Genomic DNA, 24,328 nt, shown 5'->3' with positions numbered 1-24,328 from the left:
TGAAGGAGGTAACTGTGAGATTATGCAGACTGAAATTTCATGATGAACTCCTAGGGGATAATAAATTAGACGAAAATTCAGAAATGATTTATTACGAATTGACAACTTAAATTCAATTTTATACATTAATTACGTCAGATATCTCGGTTCAATTTGATTTGTCTAACCCTCCACTTCTTCCACAAATCAATTATTATATAAAATACATTAACTGAGTTGGTAACATCTTCATTCCATGACTTTTGACGATTTTTTATACAAATAAATAAAATAAAATCGTTAATACTCTAAAAATAGCAGTATAATATACATTCACAGAGCAGATATCACTAAATTCAGTTTCGAACACAATAGGTTCATTTCACAAATTTCGAACATGTCCCATTAGGAACAAAAATTTCTTGCAGTCATAAACGAAATTAATAATACTAAAAATATAAATAACAATAAATAAATAAATATATGATTCACATATTCAGCCTCAACAAATGGTTTCTACAGGAATTGATTTGGTTGTTGTATTCGTGATGCTATTGGTTACTGTGTCTCCTGAAGATTGTAATCCTTGAAACGTGGAAGAATGGTGGTTTGAAGTTCCAGCAGTGCCATTCTCGTGATGGTCTCTGAAGCACCACAGTCTTTTAACAGCACTCAGCACCTGAAAATGATCATTATATGAATTTTACTTTATGCAATAAGAGGAATTAAAAGTAATTTTGTCATATAAGAGCTTCATTATATATTTTAGCTCCAGTCCAAATGGATATTGTTACACAATTGAAGTTATCGTTTAAATATTATGATATGAAATTATATTTCCCATGAACTTAAGGGGAGCTGCAAATAATAATGATGAAGAAAATTGCGATGGAATTTATAAAGATTTTTTTAAAGTCACTCTCTGTCGAAAGTTTTTTTTTGTATCAATTTACCTGTGGTTGACACCCAATCACTATAAAGATGAAAACACCTTGAAGACTGTTGAAAATATCCGATATGTACCACATCTCTTGAGGACCGCCCAATGCATCTGAGAGAACATCTGTTATCCATGTTACACCCATTACTATCACAAGTTTCATACAGATTCTTCCCAAAGCAGCCCTGAAAAAATATTATAATCTTCAGTATTCGACTAGAAAGATTGAAGTTAGACATGCATACCTTTCTGTTGTTGACTTAACTAATTCCCTTTTCCATAAACCACAAGTGAGTTCCTTTGCAGTTAATATAAACAAAATCAGATTTATCGTCAAGAGTAGTCCTATGGGAGCGTTGAAAAAAGGAAGTTTCTCCTTTACGCCTGAAAAAACAGATAATCATCTCTAATTAAATATGTTATGGAATATTTAGTTAATTTTTTTTCGGTCTTGAGTCTAAGTCATAGCTCACATATATTTGTGAGGATGTGAAGGTGATATCTGATCTCGAACAGCATATCAAAATATACCGGAAGAATTTCAACAAAATAGGATTTACACCTCTAGATGAAATATTTTATCAACTTATACAGGGTGATTCACCGGGATGGCCTATTAGACGTTTATGAAAAACTGATCATAATTTTTAGCTGAAAATTTGCATATTGGGGTTTGAGACAATGATTTTTCTCCTTAAAATATTTTCAGATCTCTACAACTCCAGGTTATACAGACGACTACTTCCATATTTCAAATGGAACACCCAGTATATTATTGCATCATTGGATAGCTTTTTTGATGAGATTCTCCAAAAAAGTCATATGTTCAATGGATTTTTGAAATATAAAAATGTCAATGGTTGAATTGTTTTATTATGAGAAATAATAAAAAAATTATCACAATTCAAACGTTTCTCGAAGTTATTCGAAAGAAAACATTGAGATCGGCGTTGAAAACCGTATTCAATGTATTATACAGTTTCTCGGAATTATTTGCTGCAATGGTCTTCCTAAATAAATACCATTGATAAATAAATTCAGATAAACGTATCAAGAAGACATTCTTATCGAACCAAATAATATTGGGAGAGCACTGAAGAGATATAATAAGAAAATTGTGTATCTGAACCCAGACGTATATTTTATAATAAATCGAGATCCTCACAGGAAGTTGGAGACTGTTATCTACATTTTCAGAAGCAAATATTTCTTAAACAACTCTTTACCTGGGGGGCATGCACTGATAAGAACCATTCTCCAGAATTTTTTATTTCAAGTGAATCGAGATAAAATGTATGATATTTAGATAGTCTACTGAGTTCAGCTATTTCAGTTAGACATATTTTGTCAATGATGAACTCTTAAAGTCGAAAAAACTGAAACCTTTTCTCTTCTATAATTTTAAGTTTATATTTTGGAGTTGTGTGGAGCTGCATAAGAATAAAAAAAAATTTAAACTGCACTTACTTCCAAACCAGCAAGCATTCTCGCCAAACCTAGGTTTTATTAAATCATTGTCAGGTAGTGAATCCAGTATAACTCCAATTCCAGCAATAACAAAAGGAATACCCCAAGCATAAAGTTTATAAAGTCTCAGCCTGCATCTTTCTTGGCTTTTTTCAATACTTTGTGGACGCAGATCCCTGAAAATAACAGAAATCAGAAAAGAAAAGTTTGGGGTTGAGATTCAGCTTACCTGAAAGTCCACCAGATGTTGAAACACATTGTGTTCAGCCAGAAGAATGCGGAGAGGGTGAAAAAATGTATTGTCACAGCTGAAAAGTATGAATGATACAAAGTTAATACATTATTCTTTTACCCAGAGAGAAATAAATCTTTGTGAACATTGAAATTTGAGAGTTGGGTAGTTTTGTTCTGCTTGCCATTATATTTTGTAATCGTTCATTACCACAAGCTGCGAACATATAGCAAAATGAGTATTTATACAGTGGCGTAGCTAGGTAATTATGGGGTGTCAATTGAGAATATTGACCCCTATCTATTCTAGTAGAATCTCGAAGGAAAAATTGAAATTTTTAATTCAGCTCAAGTGATAATACAAAAAATGAACTGGTTTTAATTTGATCCCGTGAAAAAACTGCTAATTTTGCACTGTGGTTTATTATTTCCTCTTTTAAAATTTAACCCCGTGAAAAATTGAACATATATTGATGTTTTTTCATATGGCCCCCTTTGATTTCTTGTCTCCAAAATCCAAGGAGACTATTTTCAAGCTGAAATGAATATTTTCGGAATAGTAGACAATTTTCATACCAAGTTTCATACAAATTATGAAGGGAAAAAATACAGTTGTAGCAAAATCTTCGCTTGATGAAGAGTTTCCGGGGTCTGTACTAGGAAAATCAAACATCATTGATCCAAAAGCGAGAAAAAACACAACATTCAGCTGGCAAGGATATGGCATCAGTATTCTGCGATGCGCAAGGTATAATATTCATTGATTACCTCCAAAAAAGTCAGACCATAAACAGCGATTATTATATAGCGTTATTGGATCATTTAAAAAATGAAAGCGTTGAAAAACGGCTCCATTTGAAGAAAAAAAGGTGCTATTTCATCAAGACAATGCGCCGTGTCAAAAATCAATGAAAACAATGGCAAAATTTCATGAATTGGGCTTCGAATTGCTACTGCATCCACTGAATCCACCAGATCTGGCCCCCAGCGACTTTTTCCTGTTCTCAAAAGAATGCTCGCTGGAAAGGAATTCAGCGTCAATGAAGAAGTAATCGCCCAAAACTGAGGCTTATTTTGAAGCGAAAGACAAATCGTACTACAAAAATGGTATCGAAAAGTTGGAAGATCGCTATAATCGTTGTATCGCCCTCGAAGGCAACTATATGTTGAATAATAAAATCGAATTTTGCCAAAAAAATGTGTTTTATAATGGTAGACCGGGGACTTTTCAATTGGCCCGTTAGTTTCAACAGGTAGCTTGAAAATATTATGGATGAAATCCATAATATAAGGTTTAAATTTGCATTAGCGCATGAATGAGCGAGTACTCAAAAGATCCTGACCGCAGGTCAGTGCTTTCCTGATTTTCCTTCATTATTGGAACAGTTGTAGTTGCGCAGATCTGTAAACAACGTTTCGTATTTCGAAATTTATTTTTGCTCTAAAAGGTTTATTTTCGGATATCGTGTATATGTGGAATGTTTGAAAGCCCTGAGCATTTTTCAAATTGCAAGCCCGAAAGATTTTCATCTTCAATGAGTATAAATAGCTCGAGTGCACATGGATCTGCAATTTCTCCTGCCACATCCTCAGCCACTGTAAACATCGGTGTTATATTTGTGGTTGCATTTATGTAGGGCAAAGAAAACTCGTAAATTATGTTCGGTACATATTTCTCGCGAAGACAATAATTTTATGCTCCATTCAATCCTACTCAGGCCTGATGTAATATATAGGTTATTCAAAAATAGCCAATATCACTATCCAAATATTAAAAACATATGTTGTGAATAAAATTAGCTGAACCATGTGATATAATTAATAGTTGAAGGGAATCGACAGAAGTGTTTTTAGCGAATTTTATTTCTGATAATGTGGCGCCTGGAAATGGATATTTCACTAATATATTTCCTCTTACTACGCAGTCGTTCTCGAAATATTAGTTCAACATGTGCGAAATTATTTAATACTGAAAATCAAAATGGAATTTCAAGAGATAAACACTCGGATTCCTTATTTACTGCTTGTCTTTGGCTCGCAGTAAAATATACAGGCTATCCAGTGGCGTAGAACAAAGAAGAGTGATGAACAGGGAGTCCTCACACTCAAGGGGTCTTGAACTTTGACTACATTTTTTTGGCAAAATTCGATTTTATCATTCAACATAGTTGCCTTCGAGGGCGATACAGCAATTATAGCGATCTTCCAACTTTTCGATACAATTTTTTTAGTACGATTTGTCTTTCGCTTCAAAATAGGCCTCAGTTTCGGCGATTACTTCTTCATTGACGCTAAATTTCTTTCCAGCGGGCATTCTTTTGAGGTCTGCGAACAGGAAAAAGTTGCTGGGGGCCAGATCTGGTGAATTCAGTGGATGCAGTAGCAATTCGAAGCCCAATTCATGAAATTTTGCTATTGTTTTCATTGATTTTTGACACGGCGCCTAATATTGGAATACAGTTCGCAAAAATGGTAAAATCGCTTCGTTACGACTGCACAAAGTGACAACAACGCCTATGAAGTGTGTTCTCTAAACAGATCAAATCATAGTTTTGTTTACCTAATAAAACCTTTTTATCAATGTAATCTGCAGTCGATGTTGCCATATTATGCAAACGCCCAAAATTTTGAATCCTCATATTAATTTTTAATGCGATTTCATCTTTGTTTCTAACACTGGATATTTATAATGTCGAGACGTATAGTTGTCAATACTGTATATCGGAAATAATGCAAATATAAAGCTTTAACACACGTGCCACCTGATTAGTTACTGATAATTTAACGTCTTTTTTATGGCAATATACATTGGAATCATATCGTAGTAGTTGAGTTCAATGGTAAATGAAGACTAACAGTATCGCTTAATGAATAAGACACGATTAGGTCTTTAATGAACTGATACAACTACTCCTATTCAGACCTTTGTTTTGAATATCTTCTTCGTTTCCAAATAGTGAAGTAATGTTATCACACGTTTTCCTAATGACAAGTCATGAATTGAGTCATATTGCCACACGTGTATAAATAAAAAAAAAGATCGATATAACTACTTACAAGGGACGTGTTATTCTTCAATATTTTGGTGATGAAGCCCTTTGTCTTAACGCCATATTATGCAACATTTATCAGAATGCGTTTTGAATACAGAGTGATTCACCGGTATGGCCTATCAGACGTTTATGGAAAACTAATCATAATTTGCATATTGGGGATTTCTCCCTAAAATATTTTCAGATCTCTACAACTTCCGGTTATACCGGAAACAGATTACTACTTCCTTATTTCAAATGGCACACCTAGTATATTATTGATAATTATCTTGAGTTTTGATGAATTTGAGTTGTCCAAGTTCATGATCTTCTTATAAACACCCTATACATTTCTGGTCCAAACCGCAAACAGTCTATTAATACATCGTATTTGCAAAATCAAAAGAGAAAAAAATTTTTTTCGAAGAAAGCTTTTTCTGCCGGAAAATTTGAAAAAATGTGAGTCCTCATCGCCACAATTTTTTTCATAAGAATCCCAGTAAACCATGAATCGTTGAGTTTTCACCCAAGGTATGTCATAATTTCGTAATTGTCGTCAAAAAAGCTATCAAATGATGCAATAGTATACTGGGTTTACCATTTGAAATAAGGAAGTAGTCGTCTGTTTCAGGTACCAGCGAAAGTTGTAGAGATCTGAATAATTTTAGGGAGAAAGATCAATGTCTCATTCCTCAATATGCAAATTTTCAGATCAAAATTATGATTAGTTTTCCATAAACGTCTAATAGGCCATCCCGGTGAATCACCCTGTATATATGTAGCAATCTAGCAATATTTGCTTCCTGTTAATCCTAATTTTATAATCTTTGAGGAAAAAATATTTCAACTCTCTGGAATTGTAACATTTTACGTTTGGAATGAATAATTTAATAAAACAACAATTTTCTGGATCTATTTCAATGAAATTTCAGTCCGAGAACACCAAACATAAAGACAAAAAGCAAGTAATAAAATTTGAAAAAAAATTGAAGAAAACACATAATTCTTTTTTTGCAAATTTCTAGATCTCAGTTTTGGAGTTATAAATTAAAATTTGTTTTTTCTTTAGTATTATATTGTTTCTACTCCTCAAAGTTTTTTTATATGATAAAGTATATGTTTTTTATGTTTCGACATATTTTGCGTTAAAGGAAGAAATAAAAGACATTATCCTCTTCATGCTGATTGGATATTTAATCAATAAGAATGATTTCAGTGAAAAGAAGCAAAAACGATCAAATGGATAATTTCAATAAGTGCTTATAATCTTAGAGGTTCGAAATCATAAACCGTCAGTTTTATAAACGTTACAGACAACTTTATTGCAATCATTTCGGGTTTTATGTATTTCCGTTCTGACATTGATGTTGATGAATATATTTCAACGGATTCTGATCAATGAAGGATAATATAATTTTAGGAGCTGTCGTAAATCGCTAGGTTTAAAAGTTCTGCAGGCATCTGGACTACTTCTGCTTATTGAAACCTCGATATTATCTCCCATTTTAATTTTAAAACTATTTAACGTTCTGAGGTATTATTGAGATATTTCGCTGGAGCTGCAAAATTCCATGATTCCAATATTAAACATTTTGAATCGTTTTGAGAAAAAAAAATAATCATACGAATGTTCTTGCCGAATTTTATTGAGATCGGAAACCTCTCATATAGAAAAAATTACCGACAGCATTGACATAAGCAATTACATCTCATACAGGGTGTCCCAACGAAAATTTATTGGAAAAAGGAATTGTGAAAATATGTATTTACTCACCAAAAATGATACACAAGTTAGAATTTATCTTGCTCTGTAGTTGAACCACACAAAGTACAGTGAAGCTGATGAGGAGACAAAAAACATAATTTGTTTGGCATCTCCAATGAAGCACGTGATGTGAGGCAGGTAGAAGAAATCCACAAGCAAGAGTAGCAGCCAGAAAGACCGTACTCAATGCTAGTCCAATAGGATAAAATATAAACCTCACGTCGTCAGCTTTTTCTAGAAATAAATCCTCCCTGCAGCCTATGATACCTGGTGTCTTGTCTGAAAAAAAAAAAATAGATTGAATTGTCGTCTACAAAAAATTTTGGAATATATTCAAATATTTTCAAAATTTACAACGAATTGGGAATTGATTTGCTTCACTGAAATTCGACATTGAGTGTTTATGTATATATTTCTCTTTACAAACGCACATGATAAACTTGATGAGATCTAGATATTATGGCAACTGGTCATTCAGATATTGATTAAGGACGAAGATATTACCTTTGAAGGTTAATATGATGAATATATCAATTAGAATCTGATTAATCGTGAACAGATTTAATAATATAATGATTTATTGACATCAACCTTGCCTTTAACTCATTGATCAAAGTGTGTATCTTCCATGAAAACAATAGAACAGAATTCTGAGAATTCGAAAACTATTTTTAGGGCTTGTGCAAGGGGAAAAAAGCTGCCGATTCATTTGATTCTTTCTGCCCAACAATCTTTCAAAACTCAAACAGTTTTCGAAATAACAAATCAATCGAAAAGTCCCCGGTCTACCATAGTAAAATACATTTTTTTGGCAAAATTGGAATTTATTATTCAACATAGTTGCCTTCGAGGGCGATACAGCGATTATATCTTCCAACTCTTCGATACCAGTTTTTTAGTAAGATTTGTCTTTCGCTTCAAAATAGGCCTCAGTTTCGGCGATTATTTCTTCATTGGCGCTAAATTTCTTTCCAGCGAGCATTTCTTTGAGGACTGAGAACAGGAAAAAGTCGCTGGGGGTCAGATCTGGCGAATACGGTGGATGCAGAAGTAATTCGAAGCCCAATTCATGCAATTTTGCCATTGTTTTCATTGATTTGTGGCACGGCGCATTGTCTTGATAAAACAGCACCTTTTTTTTCTCAAATAGGGCTGTTTTCAACGATTTCATCCTTGAAACGATCCAATAACGCTATGGGGCACACGACATTCTTTTTTTTTTTTCATCTTTTTCCAAATAACAAAAGTAGCTACACTCATAACGGAATATTTCACTAACTAATGGTCGGACTGCTGTCAAATTTTGACACGTATCGTTTGAAGATTGGTACTAACTGAAAATCATATGGATTTAAGAATAGCTCCGCCATCTGTGCATCAGACCGGGTATTTTTCAATTGGCCTAATCTATGAACCAAAAACGTAGAAATAAAAAAAATATTCTAAAATAGTAGCTCGTTCAGTACATTCCACCTTATAGGAATATTTCGCAACGAATTACTTGACACCATTGCTCATAGTTAGGTATATGACAAGCATTCAATATGAAACAACTACTCTGTTTACATTCTTAACGAATGAAATAATGGATTGTTGCAAAATGCCGTGACTAATCCATAAACGACTCTCTGCAACTTTTCAAAAAAGGAAAAACCTGAATTAGTAAAAACATCAAGTTGATTGAAACATCCAGTTGATGAATATTTTTTCATAGAACCTAAATACAAATAGCGAAATTAAACAACGATTTGTGGTCTATGTAATCACCAAGAAAGAAAAAGTGAACCAAGTGATCTATCATAATTTCAACCATATCTGTAGTGAAAATCATTAAAGAAACATCCTGTATCTCGAAAACAAAACTTTCAACATGTTTTTTTCTTAAAATTATCCAAACAATCTCTCATTTTCCTTTGTATCTCCAATTTAGGAACACCTGTATGTTCTATAGAGATAGTTACGTATTGTTTTCTCAATTTATAAAGTATCCAGATTGTTCCATATATTTTTTGAAAACGAAAGTATTATTTAAGCATACTATCCAAAATTTCACAATGCTGGGAAATTGGGTTATTAGAAGGAAATATTCAAACACTTTTGAGCGTCATACTGACCCATTTCACAACAATGTGATTCATTTATTTAGTCTTCATAATTAACGGAACAAAATGATTGACGTTAAAGGTAATACAACTACTCTTGAGTTGAAAATGAAGACAATACAAAGAACCGTTATCTAGAATCTAGAATTTATTCAGCGGAGTCGAATGACCTTCGAGATTTTTTCTGTTATTCATTCAATATACGATTTATGTAGAAAATATTTCTCACAAGAAAATGGGTACTATTGAAGCGATATTTATATCATCGATTGCGATAGCATCTAAAAGTTTAACATACTGGTCTGAAGTTGAACTTATTGAAAAGTTTGGGGATGAATCTTTGAAAGAGTTCCGGGAATTTATTGGATATTGACCAGACATATTCATTTCTATCGAGAAAACCAGTGGGGTTTTTCCAAACGTTTTTGTATACTCATCTCGAAACTTTCAACTATGTTTACTTAAAAGTTGTGTGTACTCAATGTGTAGCCGTGAAAACATCTGAAGAAGTTGCAATGTACAACGTGTTATCTTTCAATCCATAATGAATAAAAATCAATACACATGGACATGTGTATTATTAATAAAATTGGAGAATAGAATTCGGAATTTCCATTGGAGTGCTCTGTCAGAATGTTTTGAAGGTTTATACAAAACCAATATACACTGCGCAAAAAAATTAACGCACATTCTGAAAATCTCAATTTTAATGAAAGTTAACTCTACATTGACTTTATAACTTATTTTTCATGTTCTCTCGAGAAGGTTTTGAACGAAACAAGACACATCAAAGGGAAGAAAAATTCAGGATTTCACCGAATCTTATGTGAAAGAAAAGAAATAAACAATTTTTAAAATACTGGAATGCTGATAAGTGATTTAATACTTGGTATTTCCACCCCTTGCGTTGATTACAGCTCGGCAACGACTGTTCATACTCAAAATGAGTGACGTTAAAATGTTCTGATCTAATCCTTCCCCGATTTCTCTGAGCTGGATTCCTAAGTCATTAAGATTAGCTGGATGATTTTCTGAACTTCTCAGTCTTCTATTGAGGTTGTCCCAAACCTGCTCAATCGGATTGAGATCTGGACTTCTTGCTGGCCATTCCATTCGAGAGACTTCAACCTCTTCAAGGTACTCCTGAACGATGCGCGCACGATGGGGTCTGGCATTATCGTCCATAAAAATGAAATTTTCACCAATGTATGGGGCAAATGGCACTACATGCTCTTCAAGAATGTTCCGTATGTACCTATCAGCATTCATAGCTCCATTATCAACGACCACTAGGTCTGTGCGAGCAGTCGAAGATATTCCACCCCATACCATAATCGATCCTCCCCCGAAACCAGTAGTATTCAGGAAATTGCACTGAGCATATCTTTCATGTGGACGTCTGTATACAAGGGAACGTCGATCACAATGGTAGAGGCAAAATCTAGACTCATCTGTGAAGAGAACTCTTTCCCAATCAGTCTCTTTCCAATGGATATGCTCTCTCGCAAAATCCAAACGCGCCCTTCGATGGGCTGGGGTAAGAGCTGGGCCTCTTGCCGCGACACGAGGCCTTAAATCATATTCTCTGAGGCGATTTCTTATTGTCTGAGTGCTAATTTGCACCCCATGAGTTTGCTCAAGATGATTTTGAAGGAGGCGAGCGGTTGCAAACCGTTGTCTCAACGAAGAAACTCTCAAGTAACGTTCTTGAATGGCAGTTGTTACCCGTGGTCTACCTGTCCTGGTATTCGGACATTCATACCTGTCTCCCTGAATCGCTACAACATTCTGGACACACTTGTATGGGAAACTCCAAACCTTTCTGCAATTCTTGTGTACGTCCACCTTTCTTCTCGCAAAACTACCGCTTGGGCACATTCCTCTTGGGTCAAATTGCGTGTTTCGCGTTGCATAGCGATCGAGTGTAGAAAATCAAACGAAAGAAAAACTATTGATCACTAGAATTGATCGAGAACAACTGATTTCAGAATGGAGCCAATACATTCAAAATCTGATAATCTCATCTTTTTTTATTCCTGCTGGGAAAAAACATCTGTATTGAAGAAAAACATTGAAAGTGGGTAACATATGCATGCATAATTCTGATAAATATAATTATCATGGAGAACACCTTCCGTTGTAGAATAAATTTGAGATGTCCATGATTTTTTTGAGCAGTGTAGTTCAGGCTTTCTACAGAACTTGCAAATTTTTTATGGGCTGTTATATTGCTTCAAATCAATATATTCAAAAGTAAGTGCTATAACTTTGCGACAAATTTTTTTTAGTATCAATGTATGTTTTCAATTTCATGGCCATTTGTTGTAAGTTCACAAGAAATGAGCTTTTCAATTTTCTTTTCAAGGTGGGAGGATCAATGCGGTATAGCGATTGAAATCGGCTAAAGGATTCTAGAGAAAAAGAACTACAAACTTCGTTGTCCGTTTTGAGGTTTCCGACAATTTTACACATTCCAAAACGTAAATTGTTAAAAAGGGGACTTAATTTTTTCCTCTAGTGATCCCAAAGATTATTTGAAATAATAATACCAAAAGCACCTACCGTCCACTTAAGCTCATGTATTAAAAACTTACGAATTAGGCAGAACAAACTTAATAAATACAAATAACGTAACTTCCGGCTCTGACATGGTTTCGACAAAAGGAATCATTTCAGCCCATTATGGTAATTAGTACCATAAGAATGATAGTACTGAAGGGATTATCTTTCATTTTGTCAAGACGTGATCCTGTGAAAGGATTTTTATAGTCCAGTTGAAAACTTAATGTATATTAGGCTATACTTATGCAGGACCAGGTAGAATATTTTTACGTGGAAGCTTATAGAAGGGTAGACTGAACGCGATAAAGCTTACAAAACCTTTTACACATTCATTTGAAAGATAACAATGTTAAATAATCTAAGGACAATTGGGATTTCGAAACATAATCCATTGGTTAAGAACCCCATTAGAAACCCATAACTACCTACACATTATTTCAAACCATAAACAGAAAAGAGTCCTTTTTCCCTTATCTTGAAAATATAAACCGATATTACATCGAATTCAGAAAGCTGAAAAAAAAAGAATTCAAGAATTTCAAAAAATTTGAAACTAAATTTTAAGATGGATTGAAATTTTTTCATCATCTTCTTAAGATAAGAGAAAAAATAATTGAATAGCTATTGGAAACTGCTTGTTTGTTTCAGTGTTACAAAGCCAGAATTTACATTATTATCCGATTTCCAATATGTGCCGCCACTGTTCGAAACCAAAAGAATCTGCTTCGTTTCAACTTGTGAATACCACTGTATACAATGAATTAGTAACAAATATGAATATTTAGATTTTAATAATAATCGATGCTGTTAATCATATCTTTTATCTTCTTATTATATGGTACCAGCTAAGAACCTGTCTCAAAGTACCTAGAATTCATTATAAATCCACTTCAGTCAGTCATTCACAACATGATTCTGCGAGTTGCAATTATCTGTTAAAATATTCTTGGGTTAATGAATGTCAACTATGAACAGTCCAATAGACAGAGGTTATTATTGCATGCCAATGAAAATTACTCTCATTTTCTTCAATTTGTAGTTACCTACAAACATGCAACAACACTGGGAGTCCGAGACTTTGAGTGCATTCTCAATGTGTAGATTTACCTATAATGACAAATTAGGCCCAAGGATTCCTTCAAAATATCATCGTATATTGAGAAGAAATTTCTTTGAAATCACTTATGGCCCAACCCAACTAACCATGCCAAATTTGCGTACACAGAACAACAGAAAGTATGAGACTTCAAAATTATAAATTTTATGATTTTGTATTATTCGAGCCTAGTTGAAATAATGTATCTCTGAAAATTATTTCTTCCAGTAATAAACTTTTCATTATACATGTTTTAGCACTACAACTTTTGAACCAGAGGAGATAGACAAAATCTGATACCGCATTCTCGTTCTCTTTTTCTGAGAAACTAACAAGAGTAGTATTAATTTTTGGACAATTTCGAGTTATAAGCGAAAATTGGAAAAATGGCGATATCGAAAAAAAATTATATCTCCGCTAATACTAATGATAGAGCTCTGAAATTAAAACATTATACAGGCACGTTTTTACTTAGAATCCAGTGGCGTGCTCGTCTTTTCAAAATTACGAATCTATGGCCCAAAGTTATGTTTTTTTTGAAACCTTAATTTTTCCTGATTTCAAAAATATATAACATCGTATGGTTTGTCAATATAAATAATAGAAAATGGTCAAAAACCTTTTTCCATCTAAGAGTCTCAATATTTCTATGATTTCAAATGTTGATGAGCACAGAAAAATAGAGCTTCTTATAACAACAGCAGTGTCCTACTTTATTATTAATATTATTATTAAGCTTCTGAAAAATGACACAGAAATCTAGTATTCCCATTTGAAAAAACATAACTTTGGGTCATAGCTTCGTAATTAAAAATCCTATTGAAAAGATGAGTACGCCACTGGATTCTTCGGAAAAAAAGTGCCTGTATGATGTTTTAATTTCAGAGCTCTATTATTAGTATTAGTGGAGATATAATTTTTTTTTTCGATATCGCCATTTTTCCAATTCTCGCTTATAACTCGAAAACAAAAGAAGGTGGCTAAAAATGAATACTATTCTTGTTAGTTTCCCAGAAAAAGGGAACGAGAATGAGGTATCAGATTTTGTCTAGTTCCTATGGTTTAAAAGTTGTAGTGCTAAAACATCGAAATTTGTACCTATCCCTGAAAATTATTTCTTCCAGTAGCAAACTTTTCAAAATACAAAAATGTTGAACGTTCATCTCTCAATAAACACTTCCGAATTTATAATAGAATAATCCAATATTCAGATCAAGACGTTCGTTGTTCGCTTCACTTCATACAATCTATAGACAAAAATATTCTTCATTTCCGTTGACTTCCACTTTCTAAGCAATTTGAAATGCCCTGGTCAATTCAAGTGTGACGAATCGATGCAGCAACGATGAATTTTAATGGTTCTGTTATTGGTTCCAACCATTGCGAATGAGTTTCAATGAAAGGAGAAGAATATAATTTTCAAAATTACGATGAACTTTCCACATCGTGATTGCTTTCATTGCCTCTCAGATACACTATTCCATTGCATTTCAACAAAGCTGTAAATATAATAGGATAATGATTCTTGTCTCATTTCCTTCTTCATGGGGAATAAGTGAAAAGTACTGAATCTTCTGACGCTTGTCTAGATTTCGAGTCTATTCCATTGAACACCAAATGAGATATCTGTATTACGAGAATTCTTCATAAAATTCAGTCAGGAGCACAACAAGATAACAGGCCAATTGAAAAGTCCCCGGTCTACCATAGTAAAACACCTTTTTTTGGCAAAATTCGATTTTGTTATTCAACATTATAGCGATCTTCCAAGTTTTCGATACCATTTTTGTAGTACGATTTGTCTTTCGCTTCAAAATAGGTCTTAGTTTCGGCGATTACTTCATCATTGGCGCTGAATTTCTTTCCTGCGGGAATTCTTTTGAGGTTTGAGAACAGAAAAAGTCACTGGGGGCCAGATCTGGCCAATACGGTAGATGCAGAAGCAATTCGAAGCCCAATTCATGCAATTTTTCCATTGTTTTCATCTATTTGTGACACGGCGCATTGTTTTGATGAAACAGCACCTTTTTTCTTCAAATGAGCCCGTTTTTTAATGATTTCATCCTTTAAACGATCCCATAAAGCTATATAATAATCGCTGTTGATGGTTTGGCCTTTTTGGAGGTAATAATGAATATTATACCTAGCGCATCCCAGAATACTAATGGCATAACCTTGCCAGTTGACTGTTGTGTTTTTCCTCGCTTTGGATTCGGTTAATCGTGTGCAGTCCACTCAGCTGACTCTCGATTGGACTCCGCAGAGAAATAATGGAGCCATGTTTCATCTATTGTCATATATCGAAGCAAAAATTCAGGTTTATTGCAATTTAACAGCTTCAAACACTGCTCAGAATCATTAACACGTTGATAGATTGTGAGCGCGCGCGGCACCGTTTTGCATTTTGGTTCAATTGAATTAAGTCTTGCATGAATTCTTCTCAAGTATTCAAAAAATACCTCCGAATTGATCGGAATAATTTAACAATTTCTAAACGTTGTTGAAGCGTATATCTTTCTATGATTATATGGCATAACCTATTGAAAATGAATAACATTAGAAATATCAAAACAAATAACGTTAAAATCCCATTTTAAATGATAATTTAATAACATACATGTATGTTGATTTCTAATACTCATTTCCTATTGAAATATAATGCGTTTCGTTACATTGTAACATCCCCAGGTGTTTTCAAACAACTAGCCCAACATTCAGTACAACAATTAAGTAGAGGTAGTTGAAATATTCGAGATAAGGGTATACAAAAAGGTTTTTTATTACTTTTGGAAATACTTACCGGTAAACTCAACAGAGAAAATTCCTGGAATTTCTCAAACGACGTTTTTTTTTTTAAATATGAACTTAAAAAATCATGATTTTCGTCATCGGGCGAATAGAAGATGCATCTACGCCACTGTTCGTTTCGGAATTGAACACCCAGGTTCCCACGCTTGTCATGGAACAATAAGAAATTCCTTCAGTTCAGAAGGTAGTGCTTTCTCTCGGATAATCATCAACAAATAAAGTTTTTTCAATCAATATTTACGTTCAAATTTCTCGAAAGTGTTGTTTATTCTTGAAAAAACAAATTCTGTGCAACAATATGTTATTACTGGGTACATTCAGTTGGAACGTCAGTTATTGCTTTTTTATTTCCGAAAATTGTTCAACAAAAAAAAAATGACCTCCCCTGAAATTTTCAAATTCATGAAGGCAAAAGCCTGACGAATCAAATTAAGAAAAAATAAATTTTTCGTTAATTTGCCAACAACAAATCATTAAATTAAGATAGGTATTGCTACGATGTTGCTGAACACTTTGTGTTGGACGGTCCTAGCTTTTATAGTTTCGGAATTTTTTCAAATTGATTACGTTTATTTTTACACCTTTCGACTTTAAATACGTTAAAGGACGAAATAAAGAATCATTGTGTGAAATATTCAGTGTTTTGTGACCGATTAAGGTTGGCACCATATTGTAGAAAAGAAACAAATCAAGGTTAATTAAACAAAAAGTAAATACCAAAAAAGATCAGATAAAATAATACTTTTCTTCGTCACCTAACTAATTTGCTTTCATTACCGTCAAACTATTGTTGAATTCAAAAATGGTAGATTCTTCTAATGAGTATTATCAGTGCGAAGCAATTGTCTTTGTAATAATTGGAACACAAAAGAAATTATTCCTGATGGAACTATTTGTACAAAAGCTCAACGTTTACTGAAATCTTGATAAGCATATGGAATCAACAACAGGTAGGTACATTATTCAAGACATCAAGAGAAACCATGATTCATTACAACTCTCTAACATGACTAAGGAGTTGAATGAAACTTCTGACAACATTTCTGCAGCTTGTTCGTGAATTTTTGAGAATTATAAAGGGTTTTCCAATAGGAATAATACAATGTAAAATGATTATATTGCATTATTTTTTGACATTTATTTTGTCATTTCTGTTCAGTGCGTTATGTCATTCAATCATAGAAATATACAAGATTCAAAAACGTTTTTGTTTTATCAAAAACAGACCTCAGAGAGAAATCCAGACAAAAATTATTTTTACACGTTGTTGAAGCGTGTATCTTTCCATGATCAAATGGCATAACCTATCGAACAAAAATGACATAAGAAATGTCAAAAAAATAATACTGTGTAAATGATAATCTTATCCGCAAAATTACAGTATGAGAATACGACAATAGTTTCGCCACTGTGGCTTCCGATAACAAAATAAGAATTTGTAACTAGGTACAAAACAGAAAGGTACAAAGAGAAACCGATAAAATTGACAAGAGAGATAATAAAATGAACAGGTAAAATGGGTATGTATTTGCCACCCGGTGTTTCTGAAGTATTTGAAGATATTCAACAAAGGGTATGAGTTTACATCTGTTTGTTCATTTGGGTGAATGTTTTGGGCATTATACCTATCCATTTCAAGAGGTTCTAGAAATGTAGGTCTCACACTTTCGGTTTTTCCCTCAAACGATTTCAAAGAATCGTTATTGAAAATAATAAACCAATAGGAAAAAATACAAATTATTCGACCAAGGCCAAAGTCCTTGAAACAGCTTCTTGGTTCATTTTTTCGAATAATGTATCTTTGTACTTATTCTAGAAAATATCCTCCACTTCATGAAATGTTCATATTTAGAATAGGTAGTACAAAATCAAACAAATTTGATCGTTTGTCATCTAATTTTTTTCAAGATGTGAAAGACATCGAATTAAAACTTTCTACATTGAATCATTTTGGTTGATTTTCAACTGACTTTTCCCAGAAAAGTTTATGTATACCTAAGAATAAAACTTTCTGAAATGTCGAATCTCTTATCTCAGAATTGTATTTATTTTTATCCCAACAGTTTCGGGAATAATAAATGACTCCTTGTTTTAAAACCAAATCGCTTGTAGTGAATAGATTTCTTTTGATCTCCACATTTTTCTTAAATTCTTTTGTCGTGATTTGAGATCATTTTGACAATTTCAGTTATTTCGACTAGGTATCATTATCATAAATTCAATACTGAAGATATAATCCGTAAAAATATGATGCAAACATTCTCAGAGAAGTATGTGTCAAATGAACCGTTTCAAATTACTGCTGTTACATGCAAATTCATAGGAATGGATAACTCAAGAAAATGAGTACCTATGCTGTATTTCACTCAAATTGATAAAAATGCAAGTATTACACTATGTTTTATTATTACCTCCTTTCTCATAGATTATATAAAATCATCAAAAAATCCGTTTACTAAATGTAAAAAAATCTCGATTTTTGGTAAATTCATACCTAAGTCACGTCAAATCAATTGCTTTAATTTACATGCCATAATCCAAGAGTATCTGGTATACCACTTGAATTAAAATGAAAATGGTAATAGTTGAAATATTATTTCAATACCGATATTCAATTTAATCATAAATAAGTGAAGACCATTTTATGAGCCATATTCGATGTCAAACTCCCTCTCATTTTGAAGTGGAAACCTCAAGAGCACCCATGCAAACTATCCTGTTATACAATAGGGAATCATTTCAGGGAGAAATCAATTTTGTGCTTGAGGTGGTGTAACTTTCAGAACATTGTACTTTCAAGTGCCCCCTGCGTCTTTCGTAAGAGTCCCTAGCCAACCATAATAAATCATAAAGGTCTCATTTACAAATTTCGACGCTCAACAATTATTTTACTACTTGCTCTATTGAGGGGGCACTTGAATTAGGGATGCATCTAGGTACGCATATTTCTAAAGGTGCCGCAGTTCCGCAAATAGAATGCAATAATTTTTACGATGTGCGAGGATTTTACTGCAATTGTATAAGCGGAAACAGTGGGAACGGCTAGGCTTTTAATGTACAACTGTAATTTCTTGTAACACTAATACCTACACAGAAAACTGGAATGTTACACGATATTCTAAGGAGTGCTTACGGTAAAACAATTCAAGCATCAAAGAATCTGCCTTTTATATTTCATATGGTTTGTTCATATTTCTCAGATATTTTGCACTAAATACTGAGCATTGGTTATATTATACTTAGCTCGGTATTGATTGAATGAAACAACCATCTCCAAGATAGTCTTCTCAATATAATAACTGTCATTATCATTAATCTTGTACACTTTTTTAGTAACAATTGTTTGTCATTTTATATTTGCATTCATATTTCTCAGATATTTTAAACGAATTAGTGAAATTTGTTATTTTATACTCAGTTCCGTATTTATTGAATTAAACAATCATTTAAAAGACAGTCTTCTCAATATGAAGACTGTCATTTTCATAATTGTTAAAAGCTTTCTTCAGTAACAATTGTGAGTCGCTTATATTTCATTTGGTTTATATTTGCATTCATATTTCTCAGATATCTCGAAAGAAATACTGAAATACATAATCATATTATATTTATTAAATGAAATAAACATATCTGAGATTATCTTATCGATATAATGACTGCCGTCATTCACATACTTGTTGGGAACTTTCTTCAGTAACGATTGTGAGTCTCTTATATTTCATCTGCATCTGGTTTACATTTGCATTCATATTTCTCAGATATCTCGAAAGAATTCCTGAAATACATTATTTTATACTGTCTTCGGTATTTATTAAACGAAATAACCATATCTGAGATTGTCTCATTGATATGATGACTACCGTCATTCACATACTTGTTGAAACTTTCTTCAGTAACAATTGTGAGTCGTTTTGCATTTATATTTCTCAGATATATTTAACGAATTACTGAGATTGTAATTTTATACTTAGTTCGGTATTTATTGAATGAAACAACCATTTACAAGATAGTCTTCTCAATATGATAACTGTCATTTTCATAATTGTTAAAAGCTTTCTTCAGTAACAATTGTGAGTCGTTTATATTTCATTTGGTTTATATTTGCATTTATATTTCTCAGATATCTCGAAAGAAATACTGAAATACATAATTATATATTTATTAAATGAAATAACCATATCTGAGATTGTCTCTTTGATATGATGACTACCGTCATTCACATACTGGTTGAAACTTTCTTCAGTAACAATTGTGAGTCGTTTTGCATAGGTATATATTTCTCAGATATATCAAACGAATTACTGAAATTTGTTATTTTATACTTAGTTCGATAATAATCGAATGAAACAACCATTAACAAGACAGTCTTCTCAATATGATAACTGTCATTTTCATAATTGTTAAAAGCTTTCTTCAGTAGCAATTGGAAGTCGTTTATATTTCATTTGGTTTATATTTGCATTCATATTTCTCAGATATCTTAAAAGAATTACTGAAATACATTATTTTATACTCTATTCGGTATTTATTAAATGAAATAACAATATTTAGATATTGTTATTTCATCTTAGGATTGTCTTAGGATTGTCTTATCGATATAATGACTGCCGTCATTCACGTATACTTGTTGAAAACTTTCTTCGATAACAATTGTGAGTCGCTTATATTTCATCTGCATATGGTTTACATTTGCATTCATATTTCTCAGATATCTCGATAGAATTACTGAAATACATTATTTTATACTGTCTTCGGTATTTATTAAATGAAATATCCATATCTGAGATTGTCTTATCGATATAATGACTGCTGTCATTCACATATACTTGTTGAAGACTTTCTTCAGTAACGACTGTGGGATTTTTATATTTCATCTGGTTCAAGTTTGCATTCATATTTCTCAAATATCTCGAAAAAATTATCAATTTTTATGTTGTTTCAAATTCAACGAGAAGAATTTTGAAAAGAAAGAATATAAATAATCCACAAAGGATACTTTTATTATAGATATGTTAATTTTTGGAAATTATTATAGAAAAATAATCAATTTAGAGCAATTGATTTTACGGCAAATTTCTACGACGGAAGAAAATTAATTTTTAAATGGATGTAAACGAAAATATGATATACCTAATTCGCTATTCATAATGCGAGAGCTATGAACCGTCGTATATAATTATGTTTATTTAAGATTCAGCATTTCTCTAACTGATTCTGGTTTAATATTCCCAAAAATAAACCGGAGTTATTTGGGAAAAAGTTCTAGGAAGTACCTACATAAACTAAGAATTAATCATAAAGTTTTTCCTGCAACCAGAATTCTCATCATTCCAATGTTTACAATATACGAGATCAACTCTGTGCGAATTTTTTTAATATTTAAAAATTTTTGAAAATAAGATTTCATTTTAGATTAAGAATATGCCGCATTATCCGAATTAATCATACTAATCATAGTGCAAGGTGGTAATTTCTTTCGAGTGAGCGGAACTGGTTTTTGGTACACAACTTTCTCCCAGACAGGTTAATGATCTTCGTCCATTGAGATTGTGCATAAGAGTGATATAAAAATTTACGTGAATAAGAAAATTTTGTTCTTACCTGTATGTTCTAATATGTGTTCCAAGCAATATCGTGATGGAGGCAGGAGAGTTTGATGTTCAGGCACCCACAAACTACCGTTAGTATAAAAATTGCTGACATTGAATAAAGTACGAACTATTGCAATCTCATCAGATCCTTTGCAACTAGGGTAACCCGTGCTCAGTTTTTCTCCTTTGATAACATCAACCAATAAAGATGGATCAGCTCCAATCTTACATCCGTGTTTTTCAATAGAAAAAGTGGCATTGCTTCCACAACATTTCTTGATTTCTGATGGTTTCTTCGACATGCACAATTCAACAGCATTGTAATCAATGCAGTAATCAGCTGGATGCACGAAGGTCCCAAACAGTACCACAAAAAGAGAACCGTTCAAAAAACCAATGTAATCACCGTCACCCTTGCCAATAACAATAGGTTCAGGGCAATCTGGTCTTGAATTGTACTTGAAATGCCAATTTGGCGGTATCGTATGTTTAGGCAGGAAAATCTTTTTGACCGGACTGTAGACTTTTAAGTTCCACTCATTGCGGGATGTACTCAAACAAGAACTGTTTTTGTCCAGAGTTTCTTTCAGCGAACAGCATTTTTGTATTGTCACATTTTTCGCACAGTGAAAACTTGGTACGGATATCAACAAAAATAACCAAAACAAGGCTGAACGTCCGGTAACTTCCATATCGCATTAAAAAAAAAAAACACTGAGCGTTTTATCTTCAGGGAGTCCTATCCACTGTCGTTTGAAAACTGAGCGCGCACAAATAACATAAGAATACTGTGAATGGATAACTGCAACTGCTGAATGGCTAAATGTTAAACTTAAACAGCAACCGTTCTTCTGGTTTCCTTTTCTGCGTTGTCGAACTTGAAGTTATGCGCTGAGGGAGCTTGAGAGACCAGTTTATACGAAGTAGGTAGGCACGAATAGGAAAGGCATTCGACGCCAGGGGCGGACCATTGTTAGGGTACAGACAGGCACTCGCTTATCTGTTCAGGCACGTGGTTTCATTTATTAATACCGATTCGCCAAAGGATCCGCCGCCTGCTCTGTTATTTCTACGAAACGAAATATTGCAAATCTTCAATTGCGCTTGCCAAAATATTTAATTAAACAAACCCATTGATCGTGTCTACGAAAATAAATAGGCGAAATGGAAAGTAACAGTAGTATTTCATATTTGAAGTTCGCGGTAGGATATTTGACAGTATAAGAAAATTAAATTGGGAGCTGTTGAGCGATCGTTTATTCATGCGTCAAAACCAAGGGCGCAATTTGCGCGAAAGCATTAAAAAGTTTCTGACTTCACGTCAGTGCTTTCCCCCTTTTTTCCATATTCTTCTTGAATTCTAAGTTTCTACACACTGTGTCCGTAAAGTATGGAACAAATTCATTTTTAGCTAAACAGACCATTTTAAGAAAAAATCCTGAAACACGTCGATTTTTTATTTTAATTTACCGTATTTTAAAATAATAATCTAATATACAGGGTGAATTAATTTCGAGTAATGACCGTCATTTTTTTTTAATGGAACACCCCCATTTTGTCTCAATTTTCCGATTACTCTAGCTGAGCTGATTCCAAAAATGTATCACATGTTGATTCCAATTGGTACAGGGTGTACAAAAATACAATATGATAGTAATAATAATAATATTATTGAATAATTAAAACATTCACGAATACCAAAAATATTGTAGTACTAAACTGTCATTGAACACCAATAAATTACTAAACAAATAATGACATTTTACAAAAAACTATACGACTATGTTTTTTTTTTAATTGATAAGAAATAATTTCTTTCATATTCTGTCTGCTAGACCACAAGTACCAAACATGTTTGGAAACAGCTCATTTTTATTAATCTAAAAATGTAACAAACTACAGGGTGTTACATTCAAACGAATTGCCGCTAGACAATAAGTATTTTTGATAATATTGTTGATTAAACTATAAGAAAGAATGTTACGCGTTACTTTATGAACACACACAAAACTATTGTATTTTTGTCCACCCTGTACCAATTGGAATCAACATGTGATACATTTTTGGAATCAGCTCAGCTAGAGTAATCCGAAAATTGAGACAAAATGGGGGTGTTCTAATCAAAAAAATTTCCGGTGACGTTATTACTCGAAAGTAATTCACTCTATATATTAGATTATTATTTTAAAATATGGTAAATTAAAATCAAAAATCGGCGTGTTTCAGGATTATTTCTTAAAATGGTCTGTTTAGCTAAAAATGAATTTGTTCCATACTTTACGGACACAGTGTATATATAATGCTCGATCGGTCGACAAGGGCGTAGATCTTTTTTTTAATCGAAACAACATTTCTTACAACAACGTTTACTTATATCTGTAATGTGAGAAAAAGAGGTATTTTGAAGAACTTCGAACCAAATTACTTAAAAAATTTTTTTTTATTACCAATGCGATTGTTCTTACCTTAGATATACTGGGTTTTCCTAAAATGGAGTTACGAATGAAAGATTCCTTGGATGATTTTAAGAATAAAAAGTCCCATAAACATGAGCTCGCAAACGCTTTGTTTTCGAGGTACAGGGTGTTTCTTGTATAGTTGTACTTTTTTGTGATGCTTATATCAGTTTATCGAATCTTTATTATTCTTAGCTACAGAATGGGTAAATAAGTACCAAAACTTATAATTAATTCATTTACCACAGCTTACTAGCAGGATCTTCATAATAATTTGGATATTCCTGAGATTTACCGTA

General features: G+C 32.9%; 1 protein-coding gene across 1 annotated transcript; it reads right to left on the bottom strand.

Moving 5' to 3' along the window:
- Positions 1-75: 75 nt before the first annotated feature.
- Positions 76-22,516, bottom strand: LOC123686487 (probable G-protein coupled receptor Mth-like 1). Its single transcript, XM_045626660.1, has 7 exons — positions 21,584-22,516; positions 7,424-7,693; positions 2,616-2,694; positions 2,387-2,562; positions 1,165-1,303; positions 933-1,104; positions 76-658 (listed from the first exon to the last, which is right to left on the bottom strand). Exons 1-7 carry the CDS (start codon positions 22,263-22,265, stop codon positions 482-484), a joined length of 1,695 nt encoding a protein of 564 aa, XP_045482616.1. The 5' UTR covers positions 22,266-22,516; the 3' UTR covers positions 76-481.
- Between the last annotated feature and the right edge of the window lie 1,812 nt (positions 22,517-24,328).

The sequence above is a fragment of the Harmonia axyridis genome, chromosome X (assembly GCF_914767665.1).
Source record: "Harmonia axyridis chromosome X, icHarAxyr1.1, whole genome shotgun sequence".
Taxonomy (NCBI): domain Eukaryota; kingdom Metazoa; phylum Arthropoda; class Insecta; order Coleoptera; family Coccinellidae; genus Harmonia; species Harmonia axyridis.
The sequence above is the reverse complement of the archived record's forward strand: the minus strand, read 5'-3'. Positions and strand labels throughout refer to the sequence as shown.